This window comes from Oncorhynchus mykiss, chromosome 18 (genome assembly GCF_013265735.2).
Source record: "Oncorhynchus mykiss isolate Arlee chromosome 18, USDA_OmykA_1.1, whole genome shotgun sequence".
NCBI classification, from domain to species: Eukaryota; Metazoa; Chordata; class Actinopteri; order Salmoniformes; family Salmonidae; genus Oncorhynchus; species Oncorhynchus mykiss.
Genome location: NC_048582.1, coordinates 42,037,136 through 42,056,199, shown reverse-complemented (window position 1 = coordinate 42,056,199; position 19,064 = coordinate 42,037,136). Strand labels below are relative to the sequence as shown.

The following is a 19,064-nucleotide window of genomic DNA, read 5'->3' as shown; positions in this document are numbered from 1 at the left end:
TTCCTTCATATTCCGTTTATGTCCCGCCTTTCAATTGTCCACTCGTCTTTTTACGGAAAGAGGAGCCGCAGGGTGACAGCAAGGGTCCTCTTTTTCCACAACATATGTGCTCTTTGTTTCTGTATTTTATTTGATAATCCTGTTCACTTGAAGGATTTAGAAATATGGCTTCCTTTTTGTCGCTCATCTCTGCTTTCATGTTATCGGTTGTAATATTTTCTGGCGCGGTAGTCGCACGGGGTGATGTGCTAGAGCTAGGGGACGCGGATTTCGATTACCTGGCAGCGGAGCACGAGACGATGTTAGTGAAATTCTACGCTCCGTGGTGAGAAATAGAAACGTTCCCTTATGTCTATATCCATTGTCATTTATAGACGTGCAATGTAATTTAAGGCAAATATGTAGTACATTATCTACTCTAGGCAACTGTCCAAGACGTGTTCCGTTAGCCAGCTAACTATATTCTTTGTTTCAGCTGTCAAACTCAAGGCAAGTAACTACTGTATCAACGCAAGCTAGCTAGTAGCATGTTGGCCGCTCTGTGCAAATAGTATCAGCTATTGATATGTTTTCAAAATTGGTAATATTATGTCTTTATAACCCCAATTTGCTTATGAGTTTTACAGGTATAACACATTTATACCCACGCATAACTATGGTAACATTTGTATTGCCTGTCAGTTCATATTCAGTTCCTTGGATTATATCTCCAGTAATCTATTTGATCATTATTTGCTTCGCAGGTGTGGACATTGTAAGAAACTAGCCCCAGATTTTGAGACCGCAGCCAGTCGACTGAAAGGGACAGTGCCACTTGCTAAGGTATGATAAAGCTACCACACCACTTTGTCAGAATAGTTACCAATTTATTTTGTTTGCCAATTTGTGGTACAGTTGCTATTTATATAACCCAGGCACATTATATGAAAGGGGCTAATGTACTTTATATAGACCCCTTTCCAGTGCACGACACAGTGACGTCGACGTTCACGCACAGATGCACCCTACTCTTGGCTGCAGTAAAAAAGGCATCGACGTATGCGCCCATGAAACATCATGTATTTACGTTTTTATTACTTCTAAACAAAATCACTATTCGGGGTTCTCATACGCTTACAATGATGTTTCGATTCTTGCTTGAAAAGTTGCTACGTTTCTGTTTGGTTTTGATCTTTGCAAAATAACTTGGATGCAGCAGTTGTTTTGCTACATAGGCTGTAGCTAAAGCTAGCCAAAGAGCAATCTTTCTGGTTGAAGTGTTTAAAAAAAAAAAGAGTATAATGCAGTTTATTTGCGATGATGACACTATATTATTAAGCAGGACATTCACGCGAGCCTTAAAATATAATTGTAATCCAAAAGTAGTGTGAAATGCACTCCAAAATAGAGCCTTTCCCCCAAAAAAGAACTCCAATGTGTTTTGCCACCAACTTGTGCATATCGCCCTCCTGCAGCAATGTTTGAAAACACAGATGGGTCTATTGCCATTGGCATCTCCCTATCGTTTTCTTTCTCCCACATTTTCTCACTCCTCCTTTGCTTTCTATAATTGTTTTACTCTGACTATCTATCCCTTTCTCTCTCTCTACCTCCCCATCTTCTGTATCTCTTCTGTCCATCTCACTCTCTCACCCCTCAGGTGGATTGCACAGCGAGCCCAGACACATGCGGGCGTTTCGGAGTCACAGGGTACCCCACGCTCAAGATATTCAGAAACGGAGAAGACTCCTCGTCCTATGACGGACCACGCTCAGCAGGTGTGTGTGATTTTAAGCGTTATTTAAAGTACACTAATCACGTAGGCCTACTAATGCATTTGTCTGCATACAAACAGATGGGATTGTCCACTACATGAAGAAGCAGGCTGGGCCCAACTCGGTTACCCTGCGTAGCGAGGCAGATGTCGAGGCCTTTGTCAACCACTTTGACGCCAGTGTAGTGGGTACGTCATACTCTAGAAGAGTATAGTTACCTGTTTGTTCTTAACTGAATCTTTGGTTCCCTGAATCTGTACTTTTCACATTGGCCATCATTTAATTGATGTCCACTGCTCTGAAAAGCCTTGTGAGAGGTGAATGCAACATGGTGGAAGCTAACACTGGCAGTGTTGGAATGGGCTAATGTACTTTCTCTCCATACTTATCTCTCTCCTCCCAGGTTTCTTCTCTGGGCCTGACAGTGCTCAGCTGGCAGAGTTTCTGAAGGCGGCCGGCGTCATGAGGGACCACTTCCGCTTCGCCCACACCATCAACATGACCCTGGGCCTCAAACACGGGGTGGACACTGAGTGAGTGAGTGAGTGAGTGGGAGGAAGGTGTAGAGAGATGGGGAAGGGATAGGAAGAGAATGGGAAGAAGTGAGCGTGATAGAGAGTGAGATCAAGATAACCCCGTTGAGGTAAATCAGGTGTCTTAGTGCTGGGCTATAGCAAAATTGTGTACACCCAGGAATGGACGTAGAAACACTGCTCTAGTGTGACTGTACAAGGTGTTACCAACAGACTGATCAACTACCGTCTTATCGCTCTCCCCTGCGTCTCTCCAGGAGTGTTCTGCTGTTCAGGCCTCCAAGGCTGAGCGGTAAGTTTGAGGAGAGCGTGCTGCGCTTTACAGAGACCATCACCACCCACACACTGCGCCGCTTCATCAGAGACAACATGTAAGACTACTGCTCCTGTCTGTTTACTCTAAATCCATCACCTGAATGTCTGTTACATTAGTGTCTCTATCTCTCTATCATATCACTCTCTCTTTTTCATATCCCCATCTCTCTTTCCCTCTCTACCTCTACTTGAGTGTCTAACGTTATTGGTCTTCCTGTTTCCTTTTGTCAGTTTCGGAATGTGCCCCCATCTGACCAATGAGAACAGAGATAAGCTGAAGGGGCAGGACTTGTTGACTGCGTACTATGATTTGGACTACCTTCGGAACCCCAAAGGCTCCAACTATTGGAGGAACAGGTTGGTACACCTCCAATACCACAACACTTTAACACTTTAAACCACACTAATATTAGATGACCCACACTTAATAGCAACTTTCTCTTTTAGTTCAGTTCTGTTTTTAATTTGATACTGAATTCATAGTAGGTATGTTATTATTGTATTGGTTACAATTGTTACACAATTTTTTTTATTTTTATGGGATGATATTGAGAGACTATTATTACCTTACATGGTCATTGGGCAACGTAAAGTGTGACCAAGTAGTAATGTAGATATGTATTTTGATTTTATCCTACATACAGTACATATAATACCTGAATTCCAAATATTGTATACAAGGTGGTATATAAGTCTCTTATCATTATTATTAAATGTCGTTCATTTTCTCTTCTCAGAGTGATGAAGGTGGGTTATCAGTTTGCGTCCCAGGGCCTGAGTTTTGCCGTGGCCAATCGCAGGGACTTTGTGGATGAGCTAGAGGAGGAGTTTGGTCTGGGTGCATCGGACGGAGGAGATCTGCCCTTCGTAACCATCAGAACACAGCAGGGCTTCAAGTACACCATGAGGGAGGAGTTCACGTGAGTTAGACATATACTCAGCAAAAAAAAGAAATGTCCCTTTTTCGGGACCCTGTCTTTCAAAGATAATTTGTAAAAATCCAAATAACTTCACAGATCTTCATTGTAAAGGGTTTAAACACTGTTTTCCATGCTTGTTCAATGAACCATAAACAATTAATGAACATGCACCTGTGGAACGATCGTTAAGACAATAACAGCTTACAGATGGTAGGCAATTAAGGTCACAGTTATGAAAACTTAGGACACTAAAGAGGCCTTTCTACTGACTCTGAAAAACACAAAAATAAAGATGCCCAGGGTCCCTGCTCATATGTGTGAACGTGCCTTGGGCATGCTGCAAGGAGGCAATAGGACTGCAGATGTGGCCAGGGCAATAAATTGCAATGTCCGTACTGTGAGACGCCTAAGACAGCGCTACAGAGAGACAGGACGGACAGCTGATCATCCTCGCAGTGGCAGACCACGTGTAACAACACCTGCACAGGATTGGTACATCTGAACATCACACCTGCGGGACAGGTACAGGATGGCAACAACAACCGCTCGAGTTACACCAGGAACGCACTATCCCTCCATTAGTGCTCAGCCTGTCCGCAATAGGCTGAGAGAGGCTGGACTGAGGTCTTGTAGACCTGTTGTAAGGCAGGTCCTTGCCAGACATCACCGGCAACAGTGTCACTTATGGGCACAAACCCACAGTTGCTGGACCAGACAGGACTGGCAAAAAGTGCTTTTCACTGACAAGTTGTGGTTTTGTCTCATCAGAATTGATGGTCGGATTTGCGTTTATCGTAGAAGAAATTAGCGTTACACCGAGGCCTGTACTCTGGAACGGGATTGATTTGGAGGTGGAGGGTCCGTCATGGTCTGGGGCGGTGTGTCACAGCATCATCGGACTGAGCTTGTTGTCATTGCAGGCAATCTCAGTGCTGTGCGTTACAGGGAAGACATCCTCCTCCCTCATGTGGTACCCTTCCTGCAGGCTCATCCTGACATGACCATCCAGCATGACAATGCCACCAGCCATACTACTCGTTCTGTGCGTGATTTCCTGCAAGACAGGAATGTCAGTGTTCTGCCATGGCCAGCGAAGAGCCCGGATCTCAATCCCATTGAGCACGTCTGGGACCTGTTGGATCGGAGGGTGAGGGCTAGGGACATTCCCCCCCAGAAATGTCCGGGAACTTGCAGGTGCCTTGGTGGAAGAGTGGGGTAACGTCTCACAGCAAGAACTTGAAAATCTGGTGCAGTCCATGAGGAGGAGATGCACTGCAGTACTTAATGCAGCTGGTGGCCACACCAGATACTGACTGTTACTTCTGATTTTGACCCCCTCCCCCCATTGTTCAGGGACACATTATTCAATTTCTATTAGTCACATGTCTGTGGAACTTGTTCAGTTTATGTCTCAGTTGTTGAATCTTGTTATGTTCCTACAAATATTTACACATGTTAAATTTGCTGAAAATAAAGGCAGTTGACAGTGAGAGGACGTTTCTTTTTTTGCTGAGTTTAGTTGAGGTTCTAAGTCTAACCTTTAAGTTCCACCACGTACAACCCTACTAATTATGTTTGTTGTTGAATCTATTTAACAGGAGAGATGGGAAGTCCCTGGAAAGATTCCTGGAGGATTACTTTGCTGGACGACTAAAACGTTACATCAAGTCGGAGCCCATCCCTGAGAAAAACAAGGGTCCCGTCAAGGTATGTTTGTTTGTCTATGTGAACGAGTGTCTGTATTTCTGTGTTATTATTCAATACTCAATCACAGTACATTTGTGTTTCTGATTTTGTTGTCGTGACAATTCACATTAATTGTGTGTGTGTGTGTGCGCGCCCACTCCCAGGTAGTGGTAGCAGAGTCATTTGAGGAGATTGTGAATGACCCTGAGAAGGATGTGCTGATTGAGTTCTATGCCCCCTGGTGTGGTCACTGTAAGAGCCTGGAGCCCAAGTACAAGGAGTTGGCAGAACAGGTGAGAAAGACTACATACACAGACCCACCAATGCCACATTTTAAGTAATTTAAATATAGAACAGAATATTTTATTTACTGCCACTGTTTACTATTATGGCTTTCCTCAGAACAATTGTATGCATTAAAAATTGTGATTTGTCAGTAAACTAAGGAAAAGAGCTAAAGCCAAGTAACCCTTTTGTTCTCATTGGTTATTTCTTCTGTTTTCTTCTCAGCTCTACTCTGACCCTAATATTGTCATTGCCAAGATGGATGCTACAGCCAATGATGTTCCACAAGGCTTTGATGTGCAAGGGTGAGACACCACACTTTATCACCTGGTTATCCTTTCCCTTCTATTAGCTCTCACTTATCTTTCCATTCATTTTCACCCTGTCTCTGGTCATTCATTCATTGTGTTTCTCTCACTCTCTCATGTGTTGTTCTGTAGGTTTCCCACCATCTACTTTGCTCGGGCAGACAAGAAGGACCAACCCAAACGATATGAGGTGAAATCTCCCAAAACTGTTATTTCCATTTTACATAAGCAGACACAAACTAGTCATATACCAGTGTTTCCCCTATATTCATTTAGCAGTGGCGGCCCACCACTCCCCAAAAATATATTTAAAAGATTTATATATATATATAATATTTATTTTTATTTATATATATATATATATATAGAGATATTTTTTTGCATCTATAGATATTTCTGCCGAAACGTGCTTTTAAAGGGATAGTGCACGATTTTCGCAATGAATCCCTTTTTGTACTTACCGAGTCAAATAAACTAATGGATACCATTTTTATGTCTGTGTGCAGTTTGAAGGAAGTTGCTAACTGGCGTTAGCGCAATGACTGAAAGCAATGGCTCACAAAACTACTTCACCCACTAGATTTGCCACCGCTGCTGAAAAAAATCCTAGGGGAAACACTGCATATACTGATGTATCAAAGATTGTATATGTCGGGTTACAAAGGGAGCTTAAAATGTTTTCCTCTGTAATTCCAGGGAGCCCGTGAAGTGAAGGACTTCATCAAGTACTTGAAGAGAGAAGCCTCGCACATCCCCGTTGTCAGCGGCGTGAGAGAAGACTTGTGAACAGAAGTTAGGCGATGGCAGGGGTGTATGATGGGAAATGTAGCTTGAGACCCCTGGAATTGCGATTGTGGATACGCTGTTCCTGAAGAGTCACAACTTCTGCTGAGATTCTTTATTTCTGATGAAATAACACTCCAGAAACTCTACCCACAAAGTTTTTTTCCCTTGAAACAACAGATTTGAAGGAAATCCAAGTTACATGTTTGACTCTCCAGGAACAGAGCTTCTTGTAATTGATCAGGAGGAGGAATAGCATTTCTACAGAAGAAGAGAAACAATGAGTGAGGACTGAAGGCTTCTAATGTCAAGTGACCTGGAAGAGAGATGAGGCTGATTTTCTTGTCATAAGACTGAACCAAACCTTCCCAATTTCCATTCGTATAAAGGCTAAATCAAAATTTACATCAACGGCATGAACTCACCAAGGATCAGTGTGTTGCAGGTTTGTCATGCATCAAATACAGTGAGATTAATATATGCTGTATAATGATACTGTAATAACATCTATTTCTATATAGATCTTGACTTATCGTCTCTCCTCTATCTCAGAACCATCCGTCTTCCTTACCATCGTAAGCCATACCATCCATTCCACCAATGATGCTTACTTGTGTAAAATACTCTGAAATGGCTCCATATTTCCTAGTTCTAAAAAAAAAAAGTTCAGACGGGTATATACCCGCTGGTCTTTTTATATGTGCGCTTGAGCTACTGAGTTGGTGTCATTCCAGACAGCACCAACAACCAACCAACCAACCACTTCACTCCTGATCTGCCTCCTGACTGCATACAAAACCCAAAACATCCCAACCCATTCTCCTTCTTTTTTTTTCCCATGCCAATATCAAATTAACCATATTGGAAATACTGTAAAGGCAATATTCAGATTGGCAAAAATTACAAGTACCACCATGGTGTTCTTGAAAACAAATGTTTGCACCCTATGTTTTTGAATATTCAGGTTTCTATTTATGTTTCTATCATTATATGCCATTTTGCCAGGAATTTTTAGAGCAACTAACTTCTGAAAGGCCTATACGATGTCTGGATGTGGCTATGAAGGACAGGTGTGTGTGTGTGTGTGTGTGTGTGTAGTCGTCATATTTATTGAATAGAGTATACAGGAAGCAACATACTTTGTACATAATGTGTGAAAACGAAGGATATTTGCTATCTTAATTGTCTCTTTTTGGACAGAGCCTTATAATTTATTGATGTATATGTTGCTAGAGTTTTCCACTCAGAGGACCCATTATCCTTAGTATATTTATTTTTGATCTGCTAAGAAATTGAGATATGTCTTTGGCGTTTTCTCACTTAAAAGATTCTGGTACCATTTTTTAAAAATCGGTCTTTGTTGTTTCTTTGACTTTCTTCTGGAAAACAGTCAGACAATAGTCTACTGTCGTACAACGTAGTAAGACAGTTACCATACTTACCATCAGTGAATACATATTTTGTTTTCTGGACACAGTGCAGCGTTCCCCAACTGGCGAGCCCCCCCCCCCCCCCCCCCCCCCCCAAAAAAAAGATATATTTAAACAAACATGTTTTTTTGTGTTGGACATACTCATTGTCGGATATACTCTGAACAAAAATATAAACGCGTCATGTAAAGTGTTGGTCCCATGTTTCATGAGCTGAAATAAAAGATCCCCGAAATGTTCCATACGCACAAATTTCGCTCAAATTTTGTATTTCTCCTTTGCCAAGATAATCCATCCACCTGACAGGTGTCATATTAAGAAGCTGATTAAACAGCATGATCATTACACAGGGGCACCTTGTGCTTTGGACAATAAAGGCAACTCTAAAATGTGCAGTTTTGTCACACAACGCAATGACACTGATGTTGAAGGAGCGTGCAATTGGAATGCTGACTGAAGGAATGTCCACCAGAGCTGTTGCCAGATAATTTAATGTTACTTTCTCTACAATAAGCCACCTCCAAAGTCGTTTTAGAACATTTGGCTTTCTGTCTAACTGGCCTCACAACCGCAGACCACGTGTATGGCGTTGTGTGGGCAAGTGGTTTGCTGATGTCAACATTGTGAACAAAGTGACCCATGCTGGTGGTGTGATTATGGTATGGGCATGCATAATCTACAGACAACGAACACAATTGAATACAATTGCATTTTATCGATGGCAATTTGAATGCACAAAATACCATGAAGAGATCCCGAGGCCCATTTTTTAAGGTATATTTGACCAACAGATGCATATCTGTATTCCAATTCATGTGAAATCCATAGATTAGGGTCTGGTGAATTTATTTCAGTTGACTGATTTCCTCATATGAACTGAAACTCAGTAAAATCAATGAAATTGTTGCATGTTGCGTTTATATTTTTGTTCAGTATAAAAAACTAAAAACACTAGGAAATCAGCTCAAAGTTATTTTAATTTTAAGAAATCTGTTCCGAAGTGTTCCCACACATAATAGAGAGACGTGATCGTATAGAAATGTAAGGAAGGTCTGAAATGATTGTTTTAGACAAATATATGTTTGGGCTTCTTGCGGTCAATTTGCAGTCTACAAATTATTTGTAATTATGTTTCGCTCCAGAAAAAATGGCTTGCTTCTGAATCTAGTTGATCCCAGCATTAGTAGGGCGGCGCACAATTGGCCTAGCGTCGTCCGGTTTAGGCGGTCATTGTAAATAAGAATTTGTTCTTAACTGACTTGCCTAGTTAAATAAAGGTCAAATAAATACAACATAGTGGTTTGGTATTGTCATTATATAAAAAAAAAATATTCAATAAAATAACAAGAAGCGAAACATCCTGTAATACAGGTATCCTTGAATTTCAGAAAAGGTCTAGCCAATATTGGATTACTGAATATGGAGTTGCTTGGTTTTGTACAGGGCAATGAATATATGGTACAGGGTGTGTCTCACAATGATGCCTGTACATACTCGCCTCCCCTTTAATCCTGTTGCGTTTACCCCGGTTCCCCAACTGGTGGAAGTCACAGTACATTATGATTTGCTCGAAGGTTATTGGTTAACACACTGGAAGAAATCCGCCCCGCATCTGGATCTTCTTCCTCTTGTGCTGCCCAGAAGGTTCCAGGCCGTTGTCCCACACACACTGTCACGATGATGGGCCAACAGGTTCTCGTGCTGAGTAAGTTGATAGAAAAATCATAAGCAACGACAAATGTAACATCTTAAATTTGATTTCGGTGGAAATGTGACGCATTTGGATGTTTTTGTCGTTTGTAATATCCTGACAAGCGGCCAGTACCGGCTACACAGGTAGCCAGCAACAAAGCATGTGTTTCTGCTTCCTTGCCGACCACTGACAGTGCTAGCTAGCGTTAGCACGGTACTTAGCTAGTAGGCTAATTTGCTCTTTGTATGACTTTCTTGGCCGTAACGTTACAAAAACCTATCTGGCTGGTTACAGTACATTTTACACAACCGCTAACGTTAAGTGCTCAACTAAAATGTCTGTTCTCAAGAATAAAATTTGCAATGACGTTACACATTGACAATTATTGCTAGCAAATTTGAGCTAGTTTGGTTGCTGTTGACCAATTGGGGCTAAAAACATGGGAGTCCTGCCCATCTGTTCGGCAACATTAGTGAAACTCAAAGTTTGACTCAAATCACTGCAATTTGAACCTGATCGTCGGAGCTTCCAGGCATGTGAACATCCGACAGCTCCTGCATGTCAGTAGCTAGCATGTCAGATGATTTAAGCCAACTTTGGTGCTGTATTTGTGTGTCGTTTAGTAACTATGTATATGTTAGCTGCAAGGCATATTATTACAGTGTAAAATGTCAGCCTTCCAAAATACGAGACATCCATAATCCACACACGATACGCCTAGCTAGCTATTGTATGATGTAGGTAGGTAGCTAGTGAGCTACAGATGTGGGATCTTAATTTGTACATGGAAATCAAAAGGTGTAGAACAAACGTAGACTGGTTGGATCATAGAGGTAACTAGACTCATTGCTGTAATGATGTTTTGGTCTGCTGTGTTTTTGCAGCAATATTTTACACAATATAGTATTAACTCCGTTCTCATGTTCCCTACAGGCCAGAATATGAAGAGGGAGTCTGGACGGAAGGTTCAGACCGGAAATATCAGTGCAGCCAAGGTGAGGTCCCATTAGTTGGTGTCTTCCACTGTACTTGGTTGAATTAACATGGTTTCTAGCTATGTTATTTCAACATAATTGTATGTTTAATTGCTGACTATGGGGCCCAGTACTAGGGCTGGGATGATACCAGTATTGTGATAATTGCTAGCATGGGGGGGGCATGAAGCGATCTAAACTTATTTTGGAAAGCAGCCCTAGTGTTGGAAATGAACATGTTGTCATCTAGAGTCACATTTATTTTCCAAGCTATAGCACACATTATTTTACATACAGCAGGTGTTTAAGGACCAAAGAGAGTCTGCTTTTTCATTTTTGCCATGGAAAAAATATTGCGATACTGGTGTCTTCACATCCCTCCCTACCCATTACATTGCTTCTGTAGCTCAATTGATGAGGAATGTAGGATAGCTATGATGCATTGCTTGTTGACACTATATAGATAAACCTTTTTTCGTGTGTGTGTTGTAGACGATTGCAGACGTCATCAGAACATGCCTGGGACCAAGGGCCATGATGAAAGTGAGCTATAGGTTTATTTTTATCCTCAGGTTTTTGTCACAGTTTTGCTTGAAACATACTTTATGGTAGCACTTGAATTGGGGAAACCATAACATGCTTTGTGTGTAGATGCTTTTGGACCCCATGGGTGGGATTGTGATGACCAACGATGGCAACGCTATCCTGAGAGAGGTGAGAAGAGCACACTTGCTATGATTCCCAATACTTCTACTTCCATACAGAAAATATCAATGTTCAGTGCCCCAGTGCAAAGCCCACCTCCTTCCCCCTGTCTCTGCTTCCACAGATCCAGGTCCAGCACCCGGCTGCCAAGTCCATGATTGAGATCAGCCGCACTCAGGACGAGGAGGTGGGAGATGGCACCACCTCTGTCATCATCCTGGGTGAGTCACCACATGCCCAATACTGTGAATAAATACACTGCACCATCAGGTCTATTCTCATAGTAGTAGTACACTAGTAATCCAATCCAGCCTATTCTTCATGTATTACTCCTGTGTCTCAACCAGGCCAATAATTTAGTGGTTTTAGGGGCAAGGCCATTTTTTAGATTTTTAAAAAAACATTTTATTTAACTAGGCAAATCTGTTCAGAAAAAATTTTGTTTAAAATGCCGGTCTACACCAGCCAAACCCGGGCGATGTTGGGCCAATTGCAGACCTGCCAACATGCACACGTTTTGCGTACCAACTACGCAATTATCTGTCCATGTACGAGATCTGAGTTAAAAGTTTGCAGAAATGAATAGGGCCTGATTGATGTTATTTTAATTTTTTTTTTTTTTAAATGTACATTTCTGCATCCCATTAGTTGTGTTTTCCACGCAACCTGATAGACCGTTCCTGCTAATAGTATGTTGGAACATTTATAGCCTGCTGCCGTGTGCGCATTGCTGCGCTTATAATGTGAAGAAATAATAGGTTATCAACATTTTTAATATAGAAATTCTGATCTGTTGCATCAGCCTCATTGCTTTTAAAATGTTGTTTTGATGTACGGTAGTAGTATTCATTTGGGGTCTTATCATCCCACAACTGTCCCAGAGCGTCTGTTTGGAATGTTTCTTTCTTGTACAGAACGACAAGCTGACCCATATAATAGGTCAACTTATGTAATATGTGAGATAGTAGATTGACATAGGTTAGTGCTTTTGCTGTTTGTTACTCATCTTGTTAGCTGACAAAGTAAACATGGACAGATCTAACGTCTTCAATATGTGACTCGGAATTCCGTAAGGATGCACGCGCCGTTGCATCCCCAATGTTTCTTACATCACTAGTAGTCTACTTCGGAGCTGCGATGCCTGTGAAAAGGCCCTGATCACGTGACGGGCATTGACTAATAAGAATATAAATATCTGAGAGAGCCATGTGAGTGAGGGGTGCTTCGGAGCAGGGCGATTGGCATCTGGGAGAAGGGAATTTGTATTATTATATTCAGTCCAAGGGCACACCGGCCACTTTGGCCGCAAGGCAGGGATTTTTTTAGGGGGCGTTTCGGCTACAGAAGGGGGCATCGACAGCCATGGCCGGGGAGACATCCATACATTTTGTGCATCTCTCTAGCGGGTGAGATGCTGTCCGTGTCAGAGCAGTTCTTGGAGCAGCAGATGCACCCGACGGTTGTCATCAGCGCCTACAGACATGCCCTGGATGATATGCTCAACCTGCTCAAAGATATCAGGTACTGTTCCAGCCTCTAACGCCCACACACACACACACACACACAACCTTTTAATCGTTAAGGGCTGAATTCTAACTTGACATCTGTATAACTTCACTTATTATGCAAATCTGTGATTGACATTCATCTGTGATTTTATATGAAGTCTAGAGCTTTGGCCCAAATACTTTTCTGGTCACTGCATGTTTCATGTCAAACAGTGATCCACTTTCAAAATGCAAGATATGTTTTAGACCTGCATTTTAAGGTGAAAGTCATTCATTTTAGCAGCCATTGTCATCTTACTTCTCTGGAGTCCAGAGCAAACAGGTTATGGCCGAGTTGTATGTTGCAGGATCGGCTGGAAAGCATGGTCTGTCTGCAGCCTTCTTCCTCACAAATATTGTAACATATTCTGGTAAATGTATTACATCTTCATCCCATAAGTATTGAAGGCAGTGCGACGTTACAGCCATGTTATCTTTAGACAGATAGCCAGTTGCCACCCAAACTTGGCCTAGATCTGTCTGAAGTATGAAAATGATCAACGAATCGCCAGAAAGCCTATTCTGGCAAAGATGCGTCTGTAGCACATTGCTAAACTTTTTATTTATTTAAACATACTATGTTTTTGCCAGCAAAAACTGGAGAAAATTAAACCAGTGCTTTCTGGTCATTAACCTGGATATGCATGCCTGCCTTTGCGTGCCAAATGCTGATGACTGGTCAAGAGTCAAGACACTTTTTGGTTCTGAGGCACAGATGAGATGTTTTTGAGACAGGCCTACAGTATTGTACCAAATAATTTTGTTAGTAACCAGATCGAATAGGCAAATGTATAAATATACAGTACATATGGTATCTGTAGCCTATTAAATTGTAGGGAAAATATGTATTTTTTCCCATTCAGTTTTAACCCCCCCACAAAAACCTTCTCGTGCCCCCAGGTTGAGAACCACTGTTTTAGGTGGCAACCGCTTTCACACTCATAACGTTTGTTTAACAACTCTCTTCTCCTCCTCCCAGCACCCCAGTGGACGTGAGTGACAGGGAGATGATGCTGAAGATCATCAACTCTGCCATCAACACCAAGGCTCTGAGCCGCTGGTCTGACATGGCCTGCAGCATCGCCCTGGACGCCGTCAAAACTGTGGAGATGGAGGAGAACGGACGCAAGGAGATCGACATCAAGAAGTACGCCAAAGTAGAAAAGGTAAGGGTCAAAGTGTATTTTTTAATGTTTGTTTTCCTGTGCAGTCCAAGTTCTGCTTCATCCTCTGTGTTAATGTGTTTGTCCAGGTTCCCGGTGGGATCATCGAGGACTCGTGCGTGCTCAGAGGTGTGATGGTAAACAAGGACGTGACCCACCCGCGCATGCGCAGAATGATCAAGGATCCCCGTATTGTGCTGTTGGACTGCTCCCTGGAGTACAAGAAGGGAGAGAGCCAGACTGATATTGAGATCACTCGTGAGGAGGACTTTGCCCGCATCCTGCAGATGGAGGAGGAGTACATCCAGCAGATCTGTGAAGACATCATCCGCCTCAAGCCAGACCTCATCTTCACAGAGAAGGGCATCTCGGGTATCCCACGCTGCTTCAAAATGCATTGTTCTTGTTAAGGCCTATGTCTGATGCAACTGACTTTCTTTTTTTTTTTTTTACCTCAACTATATTTTGCCTCTTTCTTCAGACTTGGCTCAGCACTACCTAATGAAGGCTAACATCACGGCTATTCGCCGTGTAAGAAAGACTGACAACAACCGGATCGCCAGGTAAGCCAATTGAAAGCAATTTTTTAAAATTTGTTGACGTTACATCAATTATCGGAGACAATTATCGCCAACAAAAACATGTTTACATTTCACCGTTTTGCTCTGTGTCAAGTTACTATGTACATAGCTAGCGAATGAACAAGCACTTTCATTGCGTATTGGTTTATTTCTGCTTCTTTAACAGGGTGTATGGTCTTCACAACTACTGCTCTAACCTATTTCCTTGTTACCCCTCAGGGCGTGTGGCGCACGCATTGCCAGCCGTACGGACGAGCTGCGCGAAGGGGACGTGGGCCTGGGGGCGGGCTTGTTTGAGATCAAGAAGATTGGAGACGAGTACTTTGCCTTCGTCACAGAGTGCAAAGACCCTAAAGCCTGCACCATCCTGCTGAGAGGAGCCAGCAAGGAAATCCTGGCGGTGAGAAACTGAGAATAAAGCTTTCAAAATAATATGCTCTTTTTATTGTGCAACAATCACTAAGTGCTAAAAGAGAGGGATGATAATGTAAAGAATGACATTAATGGGATGAGTCTCTGCTTCCCCCACTCCCCTCCTAGAACCTGTTGTTTTTTTGTTTTTTTTTGTAAGTCACAAGTTATCAGTGCAAAGATGACTAAATTAGGTTTTACTTGTGTTCTGAAATCTCTCTTTCCCCCATTTACGTCTCTCTCCCAGGAGGTGGAGCGTAACCTGCAGGATGCCATGCAGGTGACCCGCAATGTGCTGCTGGAGCCCAGCCTGCTGCCTGGCGGTGGCGCTGCCGAGATGGCTGTATCCCAGCGGCTGATGGAGCTCTCCAAGGCCCTCACTGGCGTGGAGCAGTGGCCCTACCGTGCCCTGGCCCAGGCCCTGGAGGTCATCCCCCGCACTCTCATCCAGAACTGTGGCGCCTCCACCATCCGTGTGCTCACCTCCCTCAGGGTAAGAGAGCGACAGAGACTGAGAGAGTCAAAGGTAGAACCTCATACCATCTCGGAGGAAGACCGATGGGAGCGTGTGTGTGCAAGTGTGAAAAGGAGATGGAGGTTTTACTGTACATTATAGTGGCCTTTTCACTGAGATCCATCCCCACTCCAGGCCAAGCACACCCAGAAGGGCAGTGTGTCGTGGGGGGTGAATGGAGAGACTGGCACCCTGGCTGACATGACCTCCCTGGGCATCTGGGAGCCACTGGCCGTCAAGGCCCAGACCTACAAGACTGCAGTAGAGGTGAGACTTCCAACCACCTGCTCAATACAATGTTGAAGGCATTGATGCGCTACACAAGTGTTCATTAGTTACAGTGCCTTCAGAAAGTATTCACACCCCTTTACTTTTTCCACATTTTTTTACAGCCTAAATTTAAAATGGATTACATTGAGATTTTGTCTCTGGCCTACACAAAATACCCCGTAATGTTAAAGTGGAATGTTTTTAGACATTTTTACAAATAAATGAAAAGCTGGAATGTCTTGAGGCAATAAGTATTCAACCCCTTTGTTATGGCAAGCCTAAATAAGTTCAGGAGTAAAACATTTTCTTAACAAGCGCCATAATAAGTTGCATGTCAATACTAGAATTTAACATGATTTTTGAATAACTACTTTATCTCTGTACCCCACACATAGAATTATCTGTAAGGTCCCTCAACTGAGCAATGAATTTCAAACAGATTCAACTACCAAGACGGAGGTTTCCCAATGCCTCACAAAGGGCACCTCAAATCAAATGTTGGTTGCGTAAACATATTTTGCAGGTGCAGTGAAATGCTTGTTTCTAGCTCCAACAGTGCAGTAATAACTAACAAAACTATATATATGAAATATCACAACGAGCAATGTCAGTCCAAAATAAATATATATTTATATGATGGTGTGTGTATAGACATTATGGACAGTATATGAATAGAAAAGGTGTGTACAGCAGTAGTTTTATAGGATGAGCCTTGACTAGAATACACCTATTGGTTGATGGGTATAAAATAAAAAGCACACATTGAATATCCCTTTTGTGCATGGCAAAATTATTAATTACACTTTGGATGGTGTATCAACACACCCAGTCACTACAAAGATACAGGTGTCCTTCCTACCTCAGTTGCCTTAGAGGAAGGAAACCGTTCAAGGATTTCAGAGGCCAATAGTGACTTTAAAACAGTTCGTGTTTAAAGGCTGTAATAGGAGAACTGAAGATGTATCAACATGCATTAAAAGTAAAACTGCAAAGAAATTTGTTTTATGTCCTAATACAAAGCGTTGTGTTTGGTGCGAACACAACACAAGAGTACCACTCTTCATATTTTCAAGCATGGTGGTGGCTGCATCATGTTATGGGTATGCTTGTCATTGGTGAGGACTACAGTTTATTTTTATCCTAAAAAAATTAAGTAATAGAGCTAAGCACAGGCAAAATCCTGGTTGTCTGCTTTCCAACAAACACTGGGAGACAAATTCACCTTTCAGCAGGACAATAACTTAAACACAAGGCCAAATATACACTGAGTGAACAAAACATTAAGAACACCTGCTCTTTCCGTGACATCGCTTTCACCTTGTCAGTCTATGATCCCTTATTGATGTATCTTGTTAAATTCACTTCAATTAGTGTAGATGAAGGGGAGGACACGGGTTAAAGATATTTTTAAGCCTTCAGAAAGATTGTATGTGTGCCATTGAGGGTCAATGGGAAAGACAAAATATTTAAGTGCCTTTTCAACGCGGTATGGTAGTAGGTGCGAGGCGCACCGGTTTGTGTCAAACTGCAACACTGCTGGGTTTTTCACACTCAACAGTTTCCCATGTGTATCAAGAATGGTCCACCACCCAAAGGACATCCAGCCAACTTAACTCAACTGGGAAGCATCGTAGTCAACACAGGCCCACATCCCTGTGGAACGCTTTTGACACCTTGTAGAGTCCATTCCTCGATGAATTGAGGCTGTTTTGAGGGCAAGGAGGGGGGGGGGTGCCACTCGTGGTTATGAAGGTGTTCCTAATGTGTTTTTACGCTGGAGTTGCTTACCATGATGACATTGAATGTTTCTGAGGGACCTAGTAAAAGTTTTGACTTAAATTGGCGTAAAAATGTATGGCTAGACTTGAAAATGGCTGTCTAGCAATGATCCAAACCAACTTGACGGAGCGTGAAGAATTAAAAAGAAAAAAGTGCAAATATAATACAATCCAGGTGTGCAAAGCTCTTAGACTTACCCAGAAAGACAAATGTGATTCTAACATGTGTAAATGTACTAAAATATCTAAACATGTTGTCATTATGGGGTGAGATTTTTAATCCATTTTGAATTTAGGTTGTAACAATGTGTAAGTCAAGGGGGTATGAATACTTTCTGAAGGCACTGTACATATTGTTTGGCTATGCAGTTCTATTCTCTTGGACTCCTTCTTTCTCTCTCCAGACAGCCATCTTGTTGCTGCGCATCGATGACATCGTCTCTGGACATAAGAAGAAGGGAGATGAGCAGACAGGAGGAGGACAGGGCGCTGAGTAGAGGGGTAGAAGGATTGGGAACAAAGAGGAGGAAGAGGGTAATGGAGGAATAGGCAGTCTGAGCTATTTCTTGTTGTTGCATTGTTGAAGGAACCTGCAAGTAAGCATTTTGTTGGACGGTGTATACCATGTGTATCCTGTACATATGATTAATAACTTAACAGCACTTTTATAAACCTCTCACTCAGATATTACATTTGTTATGGTCACTAAGCAGACTGGGATAGGGTTGTTGCATGTATTACATACTGTATGAATGTACTGGATTTGGTACCAAGGAACTCAAGTTTAGTTTGGTTTGTTTGTGTGGTGTGTGTTTGTGCAGTATTTATGGCAGTAAGTGTAAGATGTGACTGAATATGTTCTCCTGGGATCAAGGTTTACCTCGGTTAGTCTCACGAGGCATTTCTTTGTTTGGAAGAGCTCCTTCGTGACTTGAGTTGAAAAACGGTTGCCAATGGATGGTGACCAAATCATGTGACGAAGTCATTTGAATGAACTACTAAAGCACTGTGATCCTATAGAAAAATAGACCTTGCAAATTATTTATAGCCTGCAATGTCTACCTCTGAAGGTCCTTTTTTAAATGCTGCATTATATGGATTGGATCGTCTTGCATTTCAATGAGTGAGTGCTTTTTTTCTGCAAGAAATAGTTGGAGTTACGGTGTCTCTGGTTCTGAATCCTGTTACTCCACCAGACCATTTCCCTCCATTACCCTTTACCTGGGGCTGTTACCTGTGATAGAATCAACCTCAATAAAAGTGGATACAAATGACACAGGCCTATGTTTGTTTCATTCACTTTGACGCCCATGATGTGTGTTTGATTATGATTCTCTCACCACTTTTGTTAACAATGTAGCTTAGCCTATGGTGAAATGTTTCATTAATTGCTAAGGTGGCATTACATTTGCTG

The 19,064-nt window shown here is 42.2% G+C and overlaps 2 protein-coding genes across 3 annotated transcripts; both read left to right on the top strand.

Annotated features, from left to right (window-relative positions):
* Nucleotides 1–20: 20 nt before the first annotated feature.
* On the top strand, nt 21–8,099 carry LOC110496294 (protein disulfide-isomerase A3). 2 transcript variants are annotated; one of them, XR_005037487.1, is made up of 14 exons: nt 21–325; nt 744–822; nt 1,640–1,757; nt 1,835–1,942; nt 2,158–2,287; nt 2,545–2,658; nt 2,834–2,959; nt 3,340–3,522; nt 5,121–5,229; nt 5,373–5,501; nt 5,719–5,798; nt 5,934–5,991; nt 6,498–7,029; nt 7,137–8,099. XR_005037487.1 is itself a non-coding variant. In XM_021572108.2 (13 exons), exons 1-13 carry the CDS (start codon nt 165–167, stop codon nt 6,585–6,587), a joined length of 1,485 nt encoding a protein of 494 aa, XP_021427783.1. In that variant the 5' UTR covers nt 21–164; the 3' UTR covers nt 6,588–8,099. The 2 variants fall into 2 exon arrangements, 1 of the variants encoding a protein (XP_021427783.1); XM_021572108.2 differs by having other exon boundaries at nt 6,498–8,099.
* A 1,467-nt stretch (nt 8,100–9,566) lies between these two features.
* LOC110496293 (T-complex protein 1 subunit gamma) lies at nt 9,567–18,926 on the top strand. The gene is made up of 13 exons (XM_021572107.2): nt 9,567–9,719; nt 10,641–10,702; nt 11,174–11,224; nt 11,333–11,395; nt 11,511–11,607; nt 12,790–12,907; nt 13,913–14,099; nt 14,186–14,468; nt 14,578–14,659; nt 14,897–15,077; nt 15,336–15,581; nt 15,738–15,869; nt 18,055–18,926. Exons 1-13 carry the CDS (start codon nt 9,692–9,694, stop codon nt 18,145–18,147), a joined length of 1,623 nt encoding a protein of 540 aa, XP_021427782.1. The 5' UTR covers nt 9,567–9,691; the 3' UTR covers nt 18,148–18,926.
* Nucleotides 18,927–19,064: the final 138 nt, after the last annotated feature.